The following is a 22,261-nucleotide window of genomic DNA, read 5'->3' on the forward strand; positions in this document are numbered from 1 at the left end:
AAAAAAGGAATGTGTGCTCGGGATGTTTTGTATGAGACAGAGCAACAATGTACGTACATACATACAGTATATGGAACAGAATACAAAAAGAAAACTACAACATCCCTGTACTTCTTTTCCAACTGCTCCTCTCCCGTCTAAGAAACCTTTGGTAGGGGTGAAACGTTGCCCCCCACCCGGCGTCAACCAGGTACTTTATTCGCCGTCTTCCAGCCAATAAAAGCTAGAGGGACTGCAGGTAAACGATGGAGGGAGGGGCCTCACCATCCAATTGGTAGGTAGTAGACGTTCAAAAAAATCCAAAAATTCCAAAACCAAATAAGGAACAAGAAGCAGGATATAACTTTCCCACTTTGGGACAGATTTAGTAGAGATACTCTACTCTACTAGGCCACCATTAAATGTACACAAGTACACACAATCTATACCGCAAAACAGCTGCTTAAGATCTGCAACCATTCTGTCCGGTGGACAGTGATCAATCATATCATAATCATTACTAGATTATTCGTTAGCCTATTATTATTACTATCATCATTATTATTCTTCTGATTATTACTACTACAAGCAGTAGTAGTAGTAGTAGGCTAGTATTAGCCTGCTTATTGGCTTGCTTATTAGCCTGCTTATTAGCCTGCTTTTGCCCTATTATATGAAATTTGTCAGAATTTTTTAGTTTAAAAAAAATCTAAAAACAAATAAAAAAATCAATAAAATATTTTTAAAAAATCAATAAAAAATATGAAATTATTTAGGGGGGCTTAAGGACATTCAGCTGGCGCCGTTATGCCGTTATACAACGTGACGTTAGATACAGTAGGAGCTGTGTCGCCATATGAAAAGGGCCAAAGTTGGATAAGTAGTGACAAAGTCCTCCTCACTCGCCATTATCATGGGGGGGGGGGTCACGGCATCGGTGAGAAGAAGCCAGCTATGACCGCTGACTAATGAGGATGTATGTTGCCAATAAACAATGGCGTTGCGGGGACGGCCCACTTCGCTTCTAAAGTAGCTTGATGACCGCCAGCGGAACCAAAAAGGGTTCCACTTGTCACATGCAATGTAGTCCCACATTAGAGCGTGTGGCGTAGCGTGCACGTAGCGTGCACGTAGCGTGCGCTACTGTCCGTGTCGTCCCTGCTGGAGTCCACCTGCCATCAGCGCGGGTATCGACCGTCATGACAAACAGCATTTGGAGCCCATACTGGTTTCTTTTTGTGCTTATTGTGAAAAAAAGTGTCCTACCTCATCAGGGACAAGTCCAGGACCGGAGTGGACTAGTATTAGGCTGTAGTACACTACAGTACATTCAATGCTTTACCACAGCGTAGTGTCTTAGTGGACTGACTGGGGCTGAATGAGACGTCCCGTAATGGCCACTATGGGAGACTCCAGAGTGAAGAAAGGGGAACCAAACTAAGGTACAAAGCGACAGGACTCAAAGTAAACTGAGGCGTTCCCTTGAAAACCAATTTCCGGTGAAATGATTCCTGCAGCAGGTCCCCGCCCCCCCCCCCAAGCGCGCAGACAAACGGTCCCCCGGCCACCGCCGAGCCGAGTGTAACTGTGGCTTAACGGCCACAAAAGAGCTGACACCACGACACGCAGTCAAAACACAGCAGTATATTAGCGGCCCGCGGGGGAAGCAAACTGCTTACAGGACACACTGCCAGGAGCCCTTAATGACCCGCCGTGTATGGGGGGGGGGGCACGTTCCCATACGGCCATTCCCGTGGCTCCGTGTCGTGTTGGCAACTTTGCTCCGTGCAGGTGTTGCACATGTCAGAGCGGATCAATAAAGCCATCGCTGTAATAAGCTAGCTTGGCTCTTTGTGACGGCATCGCCGACGTCCCCCGAGAAGCGGACGAGAAACTTGAGTAATTTACCTGGACGGCAGAATTCAGAAGGGCGCCATTACTCAGCGCCACACGCACACACCCCGCCCGGCACACGGCTACGCACCTTTCTAGCGTGGGATAATTGGCTTCAAATGCACATGAGCATCAATAATGTTGACATTTGGGATGATGAAGCTGTGGCTCAGCGATGTAATGATATTTTGGGGGGGGGGGGGGGGCTAATTTTCTTCCTGTTTCACAACACAGTGGAGTGGAATTGTGTGCGTTTCCAGCTGTGACCATCGTTGACCATCTTTTATACTACGTACACGCAACTGGATCTGTGACGTACTACCCCCCCCCCCCCCCCCCCCCCAAGTACCCCACCCCGCCCCCATACAGGTACATGAACTTATTAGTTGACTTCTCCCACTCAAAGGGCCGGAAAGCCAAAATCAACATGTCAACCGTAAAAGATGAATGCTAATGAGTGCTAAGGGGTCAGGGGTCATGGATTCGGTGCACTGTTCCAAGACCATGTCAGACTATCCTGGGACCATATTTTAGGTGTATTCTGCGTACAGGATGACCGACTTGGAACAGAACTCGCTGCTCATAACCCCGGGACCACCTGAAGAGGGGCCGATGCCCTCTGGGATACATTGTGGTCATCTGTGATCATGAACCGTATGTGTTTTCATTCTTTCTGTCCAGTTGCTGTAAGGCGGATGGAAGGACAAGACTAACCTCAGCTGGTCCTGGATTCCAGTGGTCCAGTTTCCCCTGCCGCTCACCCACTCAGGCGTGTTGCGTTCATGTCTCCTGGAAAAACACAAGAAGAGGAAATTGCGCTAATGAGCACATTTGCCTTTTCCTGCCAATTGTCCAATGAAATGAAGATGGCGGACGTATCCTCCCATCTGTGCCCCCCCCCCACCAGGTAGGGTGATGATGATGAACGAGGTAGAATACAAAATATAAACATATGCATGCAGACAAGCATGCATTTGATTCTAAAGTGGGAAAGACATTTGGACAGAAAAGATGAATGATGTAACGCTTTGAAACCACTCCTCTATTACACCCCCCCACCCCACACCCCCCCACCCCCGCTTGTGTTTATCATTGTCAGGTTAATCCCAGCCATGTTTGCCAGTGCGAGCAAGAGCGGAACAACAACGCTTTATTAAAGGAAAACCATTTGGAGTCAGTCTGCATGCACACGCACACACACACACACACACACACACACACACACACACACACACACACACTTGGTGGACTGAAGCTCCCCACTCTGCTCTTATCTCTCATGGAAAATACATGATGTTACCATTTCCAGGTCGAGGCTTTTGTGTGTGTGTGTGTGTGTGTGTGTGTGCCGACACGGGACCGTGTGAGCGTCCTGACATGTACTTCAAATGCATTCAATTAGCTGGACTGTGCGGAGGGTGGAGCTAGACCAAGGAAAGGTCACCTGTCAGTCGTAGTGCTGAAATTGAATCAGTCACCCATTCAGCACTTTAACTCCACTTCGACGTTTACCCAAATAAGACCACCACAATAAGACCACAATGGGACCACAAAAAGACCACAATGGGCCCACCACAATCAGTTGTTGAGATGATGCAACACTTGATCCTACGTGCCGGGTGCGCCACATCTTCTAATGATCTAATTAGACGGAGTGTGGACACGGCGCCCAAAGTGCCGTCAGCCATATTTGTTACGCAAGCAGCAAATAAATAAGCAGGCTCATCTGCCTAATGGTCGGGTCTGCATTGGACCCCAGGCATGGTGGTGGTGGTGGGATTGAGTCTGGTTCGTGTGTCGGAGCTTGTCGGAGCGTTTTTCTCCGTACGGCTGCTTAGGTCCTTTCCTGTGGCGGAGTACGCCAACAGCTGGACTCCATACAAATACTGCCAGACGCCGCAGGAGCGCTCTGGTCACGCCGTCTGCACCAGTGTTCCCCGTGCGTGCTGGAGCGTGAGGGCGGAGGCTGGGTAAGAGCGTACCAGTGCAAGTGTGTGTGTGTGTGTGTGTGTGTGTGTGTGCTGACCCACTTTGTCCGCCACGCAGCAGCAGCAGCAGCAGCAGCAGCAGCAGCAGCAGCAGAGCAGGATGTGCTGCGTCTCTTTTGCACTACCTCCGTGTGTGTGAGCCACCAGTTGGCTCATCATCGTAATCTGGACTTCCTTAATCCATTGTTTGGATTATTGATCTGAAAGCAAATAATGTGGTCTAATCCTTTTTGGGGTAGAAGGCCCTAATAAAGTGGACTTTTGTCAGGTTCCCACTTAGCAATACATAGGCCAACATGCGCACCATGGAGCGCACCATGAGGCGCCCCATGAGCGATACACATGGGACGTACATAGGCCAACATGCACACCATGGAGCGCACCATAAGGTGCACCACTAAGTTCTTGTCAAACTAATTTTCGATGTGGATGATGGGCAAAATTCCAAAAAGCGCATACTTCTCCTTTAAGAATGGTGTGGAATTGCTCGTTGATGAATCGTGTCTTGCCACAAGTGAAGAAGAAAAGAAGAAGAAAGTGCAGCATTGGCGGTGGCCAGGAGATGAAATGCTGGGAATGAAGATGGAGGCGAGCCCAACTCACCTGCTGGCCAAGTAGAAGATATCCAACCGGACCACATCTGGACTTCAACCCTTGTCAATCAGGTCCATCTAAAACGAAAAGAGAGAATGATTAGGATGATTAAGAAACCGATGATGAAGGCATCAAACCCTGTCATACACGTTGCGTCCAGAAGACGAATTTGGACCTTTCCATGAAAGCAAGGCTACCCTGCCGAGGTCGGACTTGGACGTGACGTTTGGTCGAGCCCGGTTGAAAAACATGGCCGCCCACACCAGGCTTGCAAGCTAGGTGTCCACAGGCCATTGTGTCATGGTGGTCTTCCAAACATAAAGGTAAAGGTGGTCTCCAACAGGAAAATGTTGATGACATCCAACACAAACGAGCACGGATAGCGAGATGAATTTCATCTGAGATCAGCGCTTCATTAGTGCAGCTCTAGTTGTTCACATTGATTTAATTATCAAATCATCTACGCAGCGTGTGTGTGTGTGTGTGTGTGTGTGAGATTAGGCAGTGATCTTGGCTGACATTGATCAGCCTCGTCTAATTGGGAGCATGGAGGCGTGTAATTGATTCTGCAACACTTGGCCACACCACTTCAACAGCATCAACACGGATTCACGCCCATTACAGAAGGGGGCGTCACCCGAGTCCACGTGGCCAAAGAAAGGCCCGTGAAGACCAGACTAAAGCACCGTACCTGGAAGGATACCTGGGAGGGTACCTAGAAGGGTACCTGGAAGGGGTACCAGGAAGGATACCAGGAAGGGAGCTGAAGGATACCTGAAAGTGTACCAGGAAGGATACCAGGAAGGAGCTGCTGAAGGATACCAGGAAGGAGCTGCTGAAGGGTACCAGGAAGGATACCAGGAAGGAGCTGCTGAAGGGTACCAGGAAAGATACCAGGAAGGAGCTGCTGAAGGATACCAGGAAAGATACCAGGAAGGAGCTGCTGAAGGATACCAGGAAGGATACCAGGAAGGATACCAGGAAGGAGCTGCTGAAGGAGCTGCTGAAGGAGCTGCTGAAGGATACCAGGAAGGATACCAGGAAGGATACCAGGAAGGAGCTGCTGAAGGATACCAGGAAGGAGCTGCTGAAGGATACCAGGAAGGATACCAGGAAGGATACCAGAAGGAGCTGCTGAAGGATACCAGGAAGGATACCAGGAAGGATACCAGGAAGGATACCAGGAAGGATACCAGGAAGGATACCAGGAAGGAGCTGCTGAAGGATACCAGGAAGGATACCAGGAAGGATACCAGGAAGGATACCAGGAAGGATACCAGGAAGGATACCAGGAAGGAGCTGCTGAAGGATACCAGGAAGGATACCAGGAAGGATACCAGGAAGGATACCAGGAAGGATACCAGGAAGGATACCAGGAAGGATACCAGGAAGGATACCAGGAAGGATACCAGGAAGGATACCAGGAAGGATACCAGGAAGGATACCAGGAAGGATACCAGGAAGGATACCAGGAAGGATACCAGGAAGGATACCAGGAAGGATACCAGGAAGGAGCTGCTGAAGGATACCAGGAAGGATACCAGAAAGGAGCTGCTGAAGGATACCAGGAAGGATACCAGGAAGGATACCAGGAAGGATACCAGGAAGGATACCAGGAAGGAGCTGCTGAAGGAAGTGGCCTAAGCTCAGTCAGCAGGATCTTTTCTAGTACGAGTCTTTGGGGCGTTCCATCTCTGCAGCTGGAGATCGGTGAACAGCTGGAAGACGCTGACTGGGGAGGAATCGGGTCCTGTTGCATGGGGAGTTGGTGGTTGGGGGGGGGGGGGTGTTAAACAATCTCCAAAAGAGTGGGAGCCAGTGGTCTATGCTCCAGATATTTAGTAGTGTCATGGAGAAGCAGCAGCCTGCCTGATCAATTTGAATGACTAATCACCTGGACGCAACATAACCACACTGGCAGGTCAGCACAACACACACAATATGCTGTGTGTGTGTATGGGGGGGTATTAGTCATGCTCCTCTGCCTCTGCCTTCCTCACACACACACCTGCATCCATCTGCCCCCCCCCCCCCCTTTGACGGCCAAGGTGTGAAAGGAGAGGAAGGAAGGAAGGAGACATCAGCGAGTGATGAAGAGGAGGATAAATGAGCGGATGAGAAAGGAGTGGGAGAGAGATATTAAACACTTGGGAGCTAACTGAGCAAATTCACCTGCCCACTCCTCCTATTTACCCCCCCCCCCCCCCCACCCCCCTTCCTCTCCTGCCTCCTACTCTCCTAATTAGCTCAGAAGCCTCGCTGAGTTCATCTTCCTCTTGAACCGTGACTCCCCACCCTGGTTGACCTTAATGAACAGATGAAGGGAGGAGGGGAGGAGGGGAGGAGGGGAACGCCGGCATCGGGGGAGTCCGGGGAAGGTCTGGATCAGCGCTTTCTGGTCCAGGGTTTGTTTACTCGGGACTCCCCCATGTCAAGTCATCAACGTGTTTCTCATGTTGGACAAAATAAAGACCAAACAGTCAATACGCGTTCATTCCACTTCCTACTTTCATGCCGGGGGGGGGGGGGGGGGGGGGGGGGGGGGGGGGCAAATATAGATACATAGAACCCAAAAGCAAAGTGGTCAACACGATATTCTGAGTGAGCGTGGTTGTTGGTCTGAATCTGCCCTGCCATTGCCCTGAGGTCAGATGGGATAGGCTCCAGCGTATCTGCATGGATATGAAATGGTATGGAATGTTCATCAACATTACTAACTGGAATATTCTCTCGTTTTTGTGGCTTTCTAAATATGTTTTTACCATTATTAGAGCCCTGCAGCCATGCAGTAACACCCCTATAGTCACCTTTCCACTCCTGTTATTCGCTGTTTGCACCGCAGGGACACAACAGGCAGCAGTCGCTTTAAGCATGCTTGCGAGCTAACTAGCTAGCCTCCAACTTAATTCTTCTGTTTTTAACCGAGTGGGGAGAAGCTTCCCACTTCCACCCAAAATGCTAATGTTGCGTAAGTAGTAGATACTGTCAATCATGCATATTTCTTTATACTTAACTAGCACTTTTGGCATGACATGACATAACAGTAAAGCTTATAAAAGTTATTTTCTGAATTTTTTTCAGCGACTATGAGGCAGAATAAATGGCTACTTAGTTACTCCGATGTGGGGGTGATGGGGGGGGGGGGGGTCACGGCGAATGAAAAAGGAGGCATCAAGGGGATGAAAGGAGGAAAATAGGGAAAATGCGGCCATGAAAAGCCAATCCATCACGGCGCCACACGGCTGCTACGATGCTGGTTATTCTCATCTCGACCCGTGTCCGATGGCGTGGTCACATGACAGGATCAGCGGCTCTACCAGGAGATGCGGCCATCAAGGGCGTATACCCCCCCCCAGCACGAGCACGAGCACGGTTTGCATTAACAGACGGCGGATATGAATTACGATACGGCGGGAAAGCATCTTAAGCCGATAGCCAATTCCGAGGCGGGAGCGAGTGACGTGACGTTCCGGGTTGTGACAGCGTAATCAAGCGCTTATGTCGCAATCTGCGGTCATGTGGGCTTTGTGTCAGTTTGGATTCTTTTCCCCTTTGGGACCATGGATCACATGGCCGCCAGGACAGCCACTCGGCCGAGGCTCCGGTATGGCGTGCTCCTGGTTTGCTCTCCGGCCCAATGTGGCTTCTTTACAGGAAGTGCTGATGAGCCAAGAGGCTTCGCTTGATCACCGGGCGCTTTGACCACCCTTCAATCTTGGCCAGACCTTCTTTTGATGGAGTTCTACTTGTGATGTCTGGCGCTGCTCCGCCCTTCATCTCCAACCGAGTGAAGCTGCTTTAGAACTTTTAGCCAGTAGCCCTACGCACACGTGGAACTTCATGCAAATATGTGCAGTCCAAGGGAGGGAGGGGGCCTGGGGGGGTTGTATAGGTGGGACTTTGTCGAGGAACGTAGATTGAAACGTACATCAAACACAAATGCTGTCTGCTCTTTGGATCAGGCTATGCAATAGATTCCCTCCAATGCAGGGAACAGTAGGATGCAAGTAGATGTAAGGTTCAGCTTTACAGATGCCACGTCTTACATCACCAGTCAGGTTAGGAAGGCGGACACAGGGTTCTTGTCTGCTGATGAAAAGTGCCCAAACGTATAACTCCAGCAAGTCCATACTACTTGGAATTAAACTGCAACTGCGTGACTGCCTTGCTTCCTTCTACACACACGCACACACACACGTGCACACACACAGTGTGACCATGACAGCTGCATTAGAATGAATGACAATCTCTCAGCCAATCACTTGGTGGCTTTATGGATCATTTGTCAGACCGACCATTAGACTGCCAACTTCTTGACATTTACCAACAAATTCATATTTCTTACACACACACACACACACACGTATGTGCTGGCAAACACACTCCAAGCAGACCGCGGCAAGATGCACACGCAACGCTTGTTGACATTTTGCAAACGTGCATTTTTCCACGAGGCGTTTTTCCAAATGAAGGCCATGAGCTGGAGCCCATGTGACTTAAGACAGATTGATGCGTCCCCGCTGTAAAAAAAAAATTAAATAATTAAAAGATGTGCTTCTCCGCAGGAAGCTCAACACGGACGGATCCAATTGAAGCTTAGAAATGAAGTCGCCATCTCAGGCTGGGCGCCACGGGTGTATTAGCGGACGGGGAGATGAGCGAAACACTGACAGCCAGTCAGCCGGAGATTAACAAGACGTCATCACAATGTCGCCGGGACACTTTCTCAGTCAGTCACAGCCAGGAAACTTTTGCAGATGTGGGAAATCAGTCGGCAAAATAGCACACATGGAGGATACATTTTGGGACTCGCCATTTTCCACGTTTTTGTTGTGACAAACGTCACATCAATCACCTCCGCAGTGGAAATTAGGAGAGGCGGCTGCAAGATCCTCAGAGCTTGTAAAAAGTCAAGATGGTCTGTTTGGGAGCTAGTGATGAATATTTGATGGCAGTTGGGGCGACAGGTCCGTGGAAACAGAGGTGAGGTCCGGGGTGGGGGTTGGTACAAGTGGGACCCGTGGGTGACCCCTCGTGTCCACGCTGTGGGGAAAGCATGAGCAGAAAGCAGAAAAGGTACACGTAGGACCGCATGACCACGACCTTGCTCTCAGCCTAATGAGGCCTGGGGGTCATCAGAGATTCAGAATACGACACGTTGCCAGACGCTGGGAAAAGTTTCCACTTGCAAAGATCCCACCAGCTGCAGTTAGCGTGGACGCTCCAAAGCGCTGGAGGTGGGGCGCAAGTGTTTTGACACCCTGGTTGTCAAAGTCTGACTTTCTATCCAAACAAGGCTCATTTGTCATAGTAATACAGTACACGGCATAATGTAGTGTACTTCCTCACTATGGACCGTAACAGTATAATGTAATGTACTTCCTCACTATGGACCGTAACAGTATAATGTAATGTACTTCCTCACTATGGACCGTAACAGTATAATGTAGTGTACTTCCTCACTATGGACCGTAACAGTATAATGTAGTGTACTTCCTCACTATGGACCGTAACAGTATAACGTAGTGTACTTCCTCACTATGGACCGTAACAGTATAACGTAGTGTACTTCCTCACTATGGACCGTAACAGTATAATGTAGTGTACTTCCTCACTATGGACCGTAACAGTATAACGTAGTGTACTTCCTCACTATGGACCGTAACAGTATAACGTAGTGTACTTCCTCACTATGGACCATAACACATGCAGATGGAGATGCAGATGCAGAGCACCAGCCGCAGCGTCCCATCAGCATGCAGGGGCGTGCTGCACACGTGTTGCCTTGCAAAGCACTTTGCGACATGTTCTCTGATCCATGACAGAGCGAAGGGTTGAGTGGGAATGGGGGAGGGAGGGGGAAGGGGTAGGAAATGTGCAGACAGTAAAAGCTTGGGTGAAGCCAGACTTCCTTCCAGAGAGAAAAGTTGTACATTTCATCCAAGGAGCACTGCATTCATCCATTCAGTCGTCATTCCATGACCTACGTCCGTCCATCCATCCATCCATCTCTACCAGCGTTGCCTAGGACAGTGCTGTGCGAGAAATCGCAAGTCAATCCAAACAATGGGGTTTAATAACAGCGCCACCTTGTGGTGTGGTATTGTGCACACCTCTACGTGATCCAGGAAGTGCACACAGACAAGCCAACATGCAGATCTAGTGAGGTCACATGAGGTCGCTAGAATCAAAAGCCAGCATTTGACATTAGCTGACGTTTAGGGCGCCAACAAGTAGTCAGCAAGGCGTGTGAGGACGTCCAGACACCTCCAGGGTGTACGTTCACATCAGGGCTACATCTGCGGCTCAACTCCTTGTGGTTGGGGAGGGGGGCGCGTCGAGGGTGTGCAGTCGGGACTACCATCCACCTGATGCCTATCTACTAACATAGAGACGTTCCATGTCAAGACAGATGCTCCACGTCTACCCCCCCCAACGCACCAATACATGACCTACATTCTCAGGGGGCCGCCAGCTGAGTCTGCAGAGACAACATCTGTAGGACTGCACAAGGAGGTTCACCTAGTAATGGTAATGGTGACCATTCATTTGCAATATAGTAGCATGAAAGCAGCATGATAGATGCTGTTGGCTAGCATAGACAGCCCCCATGGAAGGGACTTCACGTGTTAAAATAAGACCCCAACTCATTGGAGCTGGCTTGATTAACACCGCCAGGGAACTAGTGCAGGTGTTGTTGCAGATGCGTGTGAAGATGAGGGCATGCCGAGAGCAGGAATTTAAATCCTCATTACGATTTGGCATCAGCACCACTTCTGCTTCAATCAGCATAAGCGAGTCTTGATGACACGAGTCTTGATGACACGTCCATCTCACATCTAAACGATACGCATTAAAGCAGTCATACATGGAAAGACAAGCACAAAGTGTAGTTTTGTCATTGAGAGAGCAGCTGTCGGACACACGTCATTAACATTTCTGCAGCATCAAGTAAAAAGCAAGATGCTTTCCATGGATGCCATACGCACGTCCATTAGCCTTGTGGACTATTTCCCAAGCAAGGGTTCCATGCAACAATAGCATGAAGGTACACACACGGCCTAATGAAAGCGTGATGAACAATACCAGTGAGTTCTACGGTGAGCCAAGTAATGAGCGACAGATCCACTGGATTGTTAATTACTCCGCTCAGCAACTCTGCTCTGATTGCCTCAAGCTGCCCTGGAGACGCGCACGTCGAGGTCAAACTAACCTTTTAGCACTCTTGTTTTGCCCCCCTTTTTTTCCCACCACCTCCCCCGACGTGTTTGTTTTGATGAGCTGCACTTAAAGACGGTGCGAGTTCACACGTTTCGCTGCGACGTTAAATCAGCACAGCTAGCAGCTGACACATGCTCGCCATTCGCCTGATGAGACGAGGGAGGGCTGCGCCCCGACTCCGGCAAACTTGTGCTAACAGATGCAGCTGGGCCGCATGCTCGTGAAAAGCCCATCAATATTTCACCGTGCTTTGCCTGTCTGTATTATTAATAATCCATCCTTGGTTTCTCAACGCCACCATTATATTCCAATAAGTCAGTTTTGCCACACAAAAGTCACAATTTCTTCCATTAAATGAGGTCAAATCGGTGAGATGCCCAAATGTTCCTGTGACATGACACACATGGAGGTAGGAATTAGCTTCACCGACACCTGTGGAAACACAGAACCTACCTTTGTCATCTTCTGCTCTCCACAGAAAGCTTTCACCACTTCATTTTTTTTACTTTTTGGCTTCTAAATCTACATATCCATTTCTATATTTTAAACACGCACCCATGCATAAGAGAGGCGCCTAAAGCCGAGCGATGCCAACGCTTCGTGCCACTGGGCAGCGACTTCAATAAAGTTCCTTCCATCATATCAGCGTCACCTCCTGACGCGAGGACATGAGCCCGTGTGGCCTTTAAAGACCCTGCAAAGAACCCCCGGCAGCGTCAGAAGAGCTGCAGTAACACGTCGGGTCCCCAGTCCAAGGCGGTCTGAGCCACGGCGAGGACGGCCGCCCCCAGCGTCGCCGACAGCCCCCACACGGCCATTTTCACCATCCTGCTCCCCTTCCCCCAACGCTGGCCTCCGTCCCGGGGCAAAGCCACATCCAGGCCAGAGTGACGAGCTGCTACGGGCACAGAACAAGGGTGGGGTGGAGTGGGGAGTGGGTAAACGTAGATGACAATTGGGTGGGTTGGTCAGATGGGATCCTTTAAAGTTGCAAGCCGCATTTTGTGTGTGTGTGGGGGGGGGGGGGGGTATAATTGGATGGAAACAAGGAAAGATGACATTTTGAGGCACAGATATTTACGCAAGGGTGGGGCCGCATCATTTACATTCCCAGGCATTGAAGTACCTGCTGGGAATATTGCACCTTGGTGTTCTTTTATTTAAATTTGGACTTGCGAGGTGCTGCAGCATTTGTTTACTTGTTATTGATTGTCCCGGGGGGGTTGCCTTTGTGTGTGAGCCAACAGCGTTTGTTCTAAAATTAAACTCCTGCTTGTGCTCTCTGACAATAATTAGCGAGACTCGTGTGGCTGTTTTTACCTCGTCTGGATGACGTGGAGGACAAGGAGGACATGGTGAGGCGCTGGAGTACAGAGTCCGGTCTCTGGTGAAGCGTGGAGAGCTGAAACGTCTTGAAGGTGCTCATGGACTGGCTGGAGAGCAACACATAAAAAGTTTGTGCGTGGAGTCAAAGAAGGCAATGTGCCGGGGGGCTTTGACCTTCCCCACCTTTTACGGGACCGCAGCTCCGCCCTCTTGGCCAGCGAGGAGGGAGGGAAGCGGTGGAAGAGCTCCTGGGACTGGCCGATGAGGAGCTCGTAAGGGAGATCCTGGGGGATGCGAGAGAGGAGGAGGTGCACCATGGCCATGTCACATTCGGTCTGCTTCACCTCCTTCTCCCTGTGCAACACAATCTGTTGAAACGGAGGAGGAGGTTTCATCCCTGAAGGAATGGCATCCAACACACTGACAAAATGCTTTATTTGCATTCCCACATTCACGTTGCTGCCATTACCGTAGCGGCGAGGTAGATGGGCATCATGGGGTGGGAGGCCAAGAAGAAGTCATAGAGTCTCAGCGTCTGTTTGAACTCTGACAGGACATGTCCATACCAGGTGATGAGCCAGGACAGCGCAAAGATGGTCCCCACCTCCGCTCTAAGAGCAAGCAAATACAATCATGCCGCGGTTGTGTCTGAAAACACTCAGGGAAACAACGTGACACCAATGGCGCATTCCTTTTTACTGTGCAGCTTCCGGGTCAGCACTTGAACGCCCTCTAGTGGCGATTGTGCACACAACGTTGATGCCTGCGAGCTACTGTTAAAATATCCAAGTCATTTTAAGATCCACCATCCGCTCTAAACATGGAAAATATGTAAATGTGGAATATATTTTCTATATTTATTAATATAGCAAATAGTATAGATTGGGCACACCCGGTGTAGGAGTAGTTTTAGCGATAACTTGTACCTTATCATGAAGTCATGAAGCTCTTTGTCCACTTCTTCCAATAATGGCATCAAGTAATTTAAAATATGTTTGGTGCTGTCCATGGTAGGATCCATGAAATCCCTAGAAGGACATAGTACTGTCAAGACAAGCGTTTCCAAAACACACACAGGAGTAAACCTCCTACCTGAGGTGGTATTTGGATAAGGTGTGCAGCATTGCGATAGTCATCCGCTCCCCGACCGCCAGCAGCAGCGTGACGGCCACATCGTGGTAGCCCTGGTAGTAGTTGAGCTGCGGGTTGCATCTTAAAACCTCCAGTATGACGCCAATGAGCTGTTCCTGCAGGACGGCTCTTTCAGAAGACAACATACCTGAGGGAGATGAAACAAGGCTGAAATCAAGACATCATCCCATGTCAATCTGACTACATGTATCCACCTTTGGGGAAGCGTTTCATGGATCTCCTGACATCCATAACAATCTGGTTATAGTCCTTGTGGTTCTCTCGTCCATCTCTGCCTGCAAAGTATTAAGACAATTGTTGTTTTATGTGGGCCCTTCATTTCAATGTGTCCCTGATGCAGTGAAGTACTAACCAGGCTTATGTGGTAGTTTATATACGTTGATGTTAAGTAGTTTGGGCCACACTTTTCTTCGCAGTTCACCTGTGAGCAGTCCTCCCTGGCTGACAGCGGCCCTCCTAAGGGTCTCGACGTCCACCGGATCGCTGTGAAAGGCATTGTTTAGAAAAAATACAGTACATTGTCCTTAGGCGTTACACAGATATACAACACTGACAGGTATTTCTGTAAGTTTGATAAAGGATTTTAACTTTTACAAGCATAGCTGTTTGCTGGCTTTTGCTTGTTTACAAATGTTGCCTGATAAGTGAATGACATCTTCATCTTACCCACCTGCTCAAAGCCTGGTGGATCTCAGCCAACTTCTGTTTCCTCCCACAGTGGACATCTGTGAAGGGGAAAGATCAGACACTGCCACGTAGGCAACACTGGCAAGCACACATCATTAAGTACATTGAAGTAAATACAATGTAATAGCAAACACGGCAGGGAGTGGCATGGGTTCGATTTAAGCGAGGAAACGGAAAGCTTCACGGTTTACCTTGCTTGCTTGCTAAACAGTTGGTTGACTTTCCCCTCTCGGCAGCTCCATTTACCTCAACTCCTACGATATTGTGTTTCTTCCGCTTGGGCTTTTTCATTCCCTATTAAGGTATCTCAACCACGCGAAAAGGTTGTTTCATGGACAATAAAAGCGAATTAAACTCGCTAACTATTTCATGCCATTGTCCGCAACTTCTGATTAGTCTTTACAAGACAGCTGAGACCGAACATGGGCCAACCTAACTTAAACCAAACTACGATCCTACGCTACGATTGGTCAAAAAGTGAGCATGACTAAAACGTCGAAGGTGATTGGCCGATGGATAGCACAGGTCTCAAGCAAACTTGGCAGTTACCTTTAAGTGTCTTACCACGGCCATTCGAGATCACAGTCATTTTAGTGCTGATCGACACAAAACCTACACTTGATTTTTTTACTCTTTAATCCCAGACAGAAAACCTACACTTTGTTTTTAAAAAAATAGTTACTTCCCGAGACGCTTCATTTAGTGAATTAGTCATCCACTGTAAATCAATTCTCTACTGACATCTTGTGGTGAAAATGAAACTTACAACCATGTAAAATGCAAGAATATAAAAATCACGGTAATTTTAGCACATTTGAAAAGAATGTGCTCCTCTAAATATATATAAAAATACATATACTTAAAATTGTTTTATTCCGATTTAATTTGGCATCATACGTTTGGACAACGGGGGATCAGCGATATTCACAATAAGGGTTTAAATGTAGTTACGAAATAATTCTTTTTTATAACAAACAAATCGATCAAATCTTGCGTTTAGTGGCCTGTTAGTGACGTAACAGCCGAGTAAGGGAACGCCACCCGGAAGATATCACTCTTTATAGGGGGGATATCAATGACATCTGGCAACCCGTCAGATGATAATTGCACCTTGAGCTTAGCAGCGGCGATGAAACGCCTCCTACAAGTTCCGGCAGGGACACGACGCTTGTAACCGCGTCCCGCACGCCCTCCGCTCCGGGGACGCCAGCAAGCAAAGGACATGTCCAGTCCGTGAACACCCTCTGATCGCAGCCGCTTGAATGAGCGACAGGGCCGAGATGAGAGGGCCCACAGCCCGCCAAAGACGGACGACTATTTCTGGGGGTGGTGGCGGCGGTGTGAAGCAGCAAGCCAACGGGGGCAAGTGGCACAATGGTGGCGTGGAGAAACCACCTCCGTGTCCCGCTAAAAAGAAGCCGGACGAGGCACCGAGGCATGCCAATAACAGCGGGAAGGCGGACGGGGAGAAAGGGCGGCAGCCCATTGGCAACCGGAGAAAGTCAAGTGGCCCATTGGACGAAATCAGTGAGGGGCTCAGGTAACCTCTGAGGACACCCGTCACGATCGTACATTGCTACATCCACTTTCACATGATAAACTCGTTAGATCATTTCGTCTGTTACCTCCACCGCAGATGATATAATTTTGTTTGTGTGTAAATCACTTTGCTGTTGTTGATGCCAGTTCTTACAACCATGTACACTTTGTTGTTTTTACATGTTTGACCCCAACGTTTTGCCATGCCCATGACCCATGCACTAAACGGCACACGTCTGGTTTTCTCGTAGCTGCCATGTCCTGCAGGAGTCTCTTCTGAGCTCAGCCAGCGGCTACAGCAACTACAGAGGAATCCTCAACTGGTGTGTTGTCATGCTGGTGAGTGCAACCCCAAATGTGAGGTCCTCCGGGGCCTGTCGTACGGTAGTATTGCTAATCAGGATTTATTTTAGGTACTAAAAATTTGACAGCGTCGTGCACTCAATTGTGCTGTTTTGATAGGCGTGCATACCAGTCAACCTTGATCCCAAAATAAAACACCCTAGGCCCATGAATAGAATGAAGGGTGCATAAAGTAGCTAATGGCATACACACTTTTCACGCAAGGAGTTTTTCATGTATTTCTATTAGTGGTAGTAGTATGTGGCCACCAGGGACCAGACACAAAAGACCTCATTGGCCTCATGACAGCCGTAGACAGACCTCGTGGGCACATACTGGGTACAGATACTCCTCTGGATGTCAAGGATTTGAAAAAATGAATGTTTTTGCTAATGTGTTGCATTTATGTTGTTGTTGCCCGCTTGGTCACTAAAGGTCACTAAAGCATAGGTGACTTGTTTGCAAAGGAGTTGCTTCACAGCTCAGTACTGGACGAGCCTGAAAAACCATCGCACACACGCCTCCTTATCTTAAGTCAGACCTAATTCATCGGAAACCATAAAGGTTTATCTAAAAGATCAGCCCCACCTTGGCCTTGTTATTGAGCAATAAACAATTAACCTACATTTTTTTTGGTATGAGTGATGAAAACAGCGCCTCCTCTGTCAGGTGCTGAGTAACGCACGCCTCTTCCTGGAGAACATTATAAAGTGAGTGAGCATTTTTTTTGTACATTTCTTTCAATGTAGCGGATACCTGCATTGAAATAGCTGACATGTAACGTCTCTTGGGCAGGTATGGCATCCTGGTAGACCCCATCCAGGTGGTGTCTCTTTTCCTGAAGGACCCTTATAGCTGGCCCGCCGCCTGCCTCATCATCGGTACGACATATTATGGTTTTATACAGTGCCTGAATGTGGCCTTGTATGGCATAAACCCACTTATGTGAAAGCCAAGAACAGAGCTGGTTCAAGTCCAAGTAGTCATAAACTCTGCTATTCCTGTCAAAGTTCACATCTGTTGTTGCCTCTTTGTTCTTGTCTTCCAGTGTCCAATGTGTTCATATTAGCAGCCTTGTACATTGAGAGACGTCTAGCTGTGGTGAGTTCACTACAGTAGGCCCCTGCCTGCCACGGTTCGTCTGTGAAGTAGGATTCCTAATTTATAAATGGCATATTTTCATTGTTATGGCATAGAAAAGCTGCCAACACTATCTTCTAAATCACTATTAGAGCCGTCTAGACATGAAGTCATATAGTCACCTTTACATTTCTATTAGCCAGCATAGCCATTTAACACAGTTGACTTTGTAGGGGAGCAGAATTGGTGGCAGACTTTTAGTGTCCTTATCGGGATGATTATGTTGGAGCTGTTCATCTTAGGCTGGTGACCTTCCAATCAAAGATGAGTAGCCTCAAATGACCACTGAGTTTGAGATTGTCCAAACAATTGCGGTAAACAATGTTTCTGTCTACTGGTAGAAGCGTGAGTAGTTGTTACATACCAGTGGTATCTCTGCTCCTCTGTCATTACATTCATCCCGCTCGTATCGTCCCTTCTCTACCAAAAGTACAATTTCTCTCTGCACAACGAGCTAGTTCATTGAATGCACATCACAAAGGCATCAAATGTGATATTTGTATAAGGGTGACAGGATCGGTTGCATCATGGTGTTAGCATGAAAGAGTTGAAAGTAGTGTATGGGCCTTGGTGGCTTTCATGTGCTGTTTATTTACCAGCATGTTTCCGTTTCACTGCTAACATCTGTGATGGCTGACAGGAGCAAACGCAGCAACACCCACATGCTCCATTCGGGAATGATTCAAAAGCACCCAAACCTCCAAAACATTGCATGAGAGCAATGATGAAAGTTGACGGGCATTTGGCGCGAGCAGTGGTTCTTTTATGGCTTTTTATTTTGGATCCGTTCTGTGTTTGGAGATTTCCCCTTGAGAAATCCTGGCCACTCGGATTGGGATAAATACAGAAACTACTCAATACGCCAATAATGACAATGTGCTTGATGATGCAACATATTGCCATGTGCATGTGTGTCTCCAAACGGGCAGGAAGAGGTTCACTGTGTTTGTCCCAGAGAACAATGGCATGAACAGGGTGAGCCCTTTTCTCAGTAATACATTCTCTTTATCTGGGCGTGGAGGCGGGGCCGCGGGCATACACACAGAGTGCAGAAGCTATATTGATGTCCTTGTGCCACAGCGCCCCTTGTGGCCACACCAGCACATTACCAACACTACGGCTGTAAATGTCTAACACTTTTGTCATCTTGTTGCGTGTGCTCCGCAGGGAACCCTGTCCGAAAGGAGCGGCTGGATTTTTCACATCTTCAACTTGGCCTCGCTGTTGATTTTCCCCTCTGCAACTATCCTCAGCGTCACCTCCTTTACCCCGGGTAGGTCGCTGGTGCAGACAGCGTAGGCATGAAAAAGTGATGATTTCCCCGTGTGATGTTTGTGCGTCAGTGGGTGGCATCCTGTCCTTGGGTATCTACACCGTGCTGTTCCTCAAGCTGTACTCCTACCAAGACACCAACCGCTGGTGCCGTGAGATCAGACAAGCCAAAGCCAAGAAGCTGACTCGCTCCAACTCCTGTTAGTGTTTTCTAACCAAGCGCACGTGAAGCCGGGTTAAAATTGCTAATGTTTTTGCATGTGCAGGTCCATCTGTGGCGCAGTCCAATGGCTCAGCCGTGCACACCCACGTCTCCTACCCCGGGAACCTCACCCACAGAGGTGCAGAGGCAACACTATTCTCTCACTGTACTTTGGTCCATGGTGGAAACCTCCTGGGTCTTCCTTTTCCTCAGACGTCTACTACTTTGTGTTCGCCCCGACGCTGTGCTACCAGCTCAACTTCCCCAGGTCGCCGCGGATACGCAAGCGCTTCCTCATCAGGAGGCTTTTTGAGATGGTGAGACAGAACTGGTTTGATTTGAAGGTGGGCGGCTTGACATGTGCTTCTTCCTCGCAGCTCTTCTTCATGCAGCTGCTGGTGGGATTGATCCAGCAGGTAACGTCAGCACAAACGCAACATCCACAATGATAGCCAGCGCTAATGCTGTGTTCACGTGTCACAGTGGATGGTTCCCACCATACAGAACTCCATGAAGCCATTCCAGGTAGACTGCCAGCCTGTCTCCTGTTCAACGTTACAGCCGTGGTCATTGCGTGTCTTTCTCACAGGAAATGGATTTTTCTAGAATGGTGGAACGTCTGCTCAAGCTGGCTGTGAGTATCGCAGTGTACATTCATCCTTCTTTCCTTCTCTTCTCCTCCTTGTTCCTCTGTCTTGTCTCCTTTCCTGATGCGCTTCCTACTTCTCCCCTCCCTCCTTTCCTTGTTCTTGCATTCTTCCTCTTCTCCTCAGGTTCCCAACCATCTGATCTGGCTGATATTCTTCTACTGGTTTTTCCACTCCTCCATGAACTTTGTGGCTGAGCTGCTACAGTTTGGGGACAGAGAGTTCTACAGGGACTGGTGGTGAGTTCAAGGGGGGTTGGGGGGTTGGTGGTGAGTTCAGGCGTGGTAGAATCTATGCGATGCCGTCACATGGTGTATTTCATCCTCGCTGCAGGAACTCTGAGACTGTCATTTACTTTTGGGCCAACTGGAACATCCCGGTTCACAAGTGGTGTCTGAGGTAAGCGGCCAGAGCATTAGGTACGCCCGCTCCTGTTTTCTTCCATCGCCGTTCCAACATCACTCCCTCCCTTTTTCAGCAACAATTGCTGCTTTGTGCTTGACTACGGCCTATTAGTCCAAAACATGCATATTAATGCAAATGTTTCCAAGCAAGAAATGTAACTAAGGAAACAAGACCTGGATGAACTGCCACCACTGGCCACTAGGGGTCACTAGAACACACCAGACTTGATCATGCAATGTATTGTTCATTCCAATGACCAACGTGTGTTTTAGACACTTCTACAAGCCCATGTTAAGGAGGGGGGTCAACAAGCTTCTGGCTCAGACGGCCGTCTTCCTGGTGTCCGCCTTTTTTCACGAGGTAAGCTCCACGTTAAAAAGCCTTCTTTGTGTTGACTTTGGCTGATTCATGTCCGCTCTGCTCCTCAGTATCTGGTGAGTGTCCCTCTGAAGATGTTCCGACTGTGGGCCTTCATGGGCATGATGGCTCAGGTGAAGCCCCCCCCCCCCCAACATAAAACACAGCTGCTCTGCTTGTTGTGCACCAAATCTCACCCTTCTATGAATGTTTGTGTCCCCGCCAGGTTCCCCTGGCTTGGTTTGTGGGACGCTTCCTGAACGGCATCTACGGCAACGCGGCCGTGTGGATGTCGCTCATCATCGGGCAGCCGGTGGCTGTGTTGATGTACGTGCATGACTACTACGTCATGCATCACGGCCACAGCACGTAGCCCTGCTGAGGCCAGCGGAACGGAGCTTTGCAGGGAGCCTTACTGGGACCATGGTTGCCAAGAAGGCTAGAAAATGGCCAAAGATAAGAAACGTGAAGACCCAAGGAGACGTCGAATAAGCAAATCCGCTTTTTCCTACCTTCACAACCACAAGACAATGCAACCATGCCACATTATGTGTGTTCATGCCTTTCTTTTGTGTATTTGTTCATGACCGCTGCAATAATGTGCCAACCCAGTTTGCCAATGAATGCTTTGCACTTTACTGAGATGCATGCTCCTCAATCTTCTCTTTCGGTTCTGGTTTTGCCATCAAGATTCATCAAGTCGTCTTTTTGCTTCCCAATTGAGACCAACAGATGCGCTCTCTCTCTTTTACTGCCAAACATTTCAGGGAAGGTGGGTGAGAAATAAAGCACCAGTTATCACTAACTGCTGCAAGAAGACAGGCCAGATACCGAGGATGAAATCATGTCATGAGTACATTCAGATGTCATCCGTGTACTAATGTAGCCAAATTGAGCAGCTGTAAGTCATTCAAAGATGAATGAAGAATAATGTACCCATCATGCAAATGTGTGCTTTAATACATTTTTCTTCCAACCGGATTTTTGGGAGTGACGTGCTTTTTTTTACCCCCGCCACATTTCAATCCAACATGGCCGCCACCACGACAGATTGAAAACTTCTTAAAGAGAAATGTATCTTTTCTATAAACTAAGGCGGTTGAAGAGTGTCTGCGCTAAATGAAAGGTGGCACACTTGAAAGGACCCTTCATGGGCCTGTCGCTATGGAAACGTGCTAATATTTCCTTTGCCTGTTTGGCTCTATTATTCCTCGCCGAGTGCTGAGTTTACACGAAGAGATGGAAGACCTGCAGAGGACGGGACCACCCCAGAGGAAACTTCTCATCAACTTCATTTGCTTATTGTTTGTCACGCCGATAATAATCTTTCTTTTTTCTAACATTTTATACACGTTTCATTTGTTTGGTAAGGTGACTGTGTCAGATTATTTTTTTATGCTGCTTCAGGGTCACAGTAAAGCTGGAGCCTATCCCACCTTAATGACTGTATTTCACTTGATTTGCTTTAAATTCTCTCCATTCATCTTCTTACGCTTGTCTGATGTCTGACCACCACC

At 48.5% G+C, this 22,261-nt stretch overlaps 3 protein-coding genes across 5 annotated transcripts in view; 1 reads left to right on the top strand and 2 right to left on the bottom strand.

Annotated features, from left to right (window-relative positions):
• Window positions 1-4,911, bottom strand: part of slc39a4 (solute carrier family 39 member 4) — a 44,780-nt gene extending 39,869 nt beyond the window's left edge. The window contains exons 1-2 of the mRNA XM_078791830.1: window positions 4,464-4,911; window positions 2,587-2,661 (exon numbers count right to left, since the gene is read on the bottom strand). The gene's annotated coding sequence lies outside the window, so the exon portion shown is untranslated. The remainder of the gene's footprint in view (window positions 1-2,586; window positions 2,662-4,463) is intronic.
• Window positions 4,912-11,709: 6,798 nt separating this feature from the next.
• LOC131102424 (TBC1 domain family member 20) lies at window positions 11,710-15,449 on the bottom strand. 2 transcript variants are annotated; one of them, XM_058048093.2, is made up of 10 exons: window positions 15,032-15,449; window positions 14,824-14,878; window positions 14,506-14,636; window positions 14,348-14,428; window positions 14,094-14,280; window positions 13,928-14,029; window positions 13,471-13,612; window positions 13,185-13,369; window positions 12,996-13,108; window positions 11,710-12,570 (listed from the first exon to the last, which is right to left on the bottom strand). In XM_058048093.2, the coding sequence occupies exons 1-10, from the start codon at window positions 15,129-15,131 to the stop codon at window positions 12,392-12,394; spliced, it is 1,275 nt and encodes a 424-aa protein (XP_057904076.2). In that variant the 5' UTR covers window positions 15,132-15,449; the 3' UTR covers window positions 11,710-12,391. The 2 variants fall into 2 exon arrangements, with proteins under 2 accessions (XP_057904076.2, XP_057904075.2); XM_058048092.2 differs by having other exon boundaries at window positions 11,710-12,573.
• A 448-nt stretch (window positions 15,450-15,897) lies between these two features.
• On the top strand, window positions 15,898-21,725 carry dgat1a (diacylglycerol O-acyltransferase 1a). Of its 2 annotated transcripts, none has more exons than XM_058048088.2 (17): window positions 15,898-16,380; window positions 16,631-16,718; window positions 17,376-17,431; window positions 17,517-17,602; window positions 17,770-17,822; window positions 19,029-19,134; window positions 19,205-19,333; window positions 19,400-19,474; window positions 19,549-19,652; window positions 19,713-19,751; window positions 19,819-19,860; window positions 19,925-19,969; window positions 20,109-20,221; window positions 20,316-20,381; window positions 20,660-20,747; window positions 20,816-20,878; window positions 20,971-21,725. In XM_058048088.2, the coding sequence occupies exons 1-17, from the start codon at window positions 16,103-16,105 to the stop codon at window positions 21,115-21,117; spliced, it is 1,578 nt and encodes a 525-aa protein (XP_057904071.2). In that variant the 5' UTR covers window positions 15,898-16,102; the 3' UTR covers window positions 21,118-21,725. The 2 variants fall into 2 exon arrangements, with proteins under 2 accessions (XP_057904071.2, XP_057904072.2); XM_058048089.2 differs by having other exon boundaries at window positions 15,899-16,380; window positions 17,391-17,431.
• The last annotated feature ends 536 nt before the right edge of the window (window positions 21,726-22,261 follow it).

The sequence above is a fragment of the Doryrhamphus excisus genome, linkage group LG7 (assembly GCF_037039965.1).
Source record: "Doryrhamphus excisus strain RoL-2023G ecotype Guam linkage group LG7, RoL_Dexc_Guam_v1.1, whole genome shotgun sequence".
Lineage (NCBI taxonomy): Eukaryota > Metazoa > Chordata > Actinopteri > Syngnathiformes > Syngnathidae > Doryrhamphus > Doryrhamphus excisus.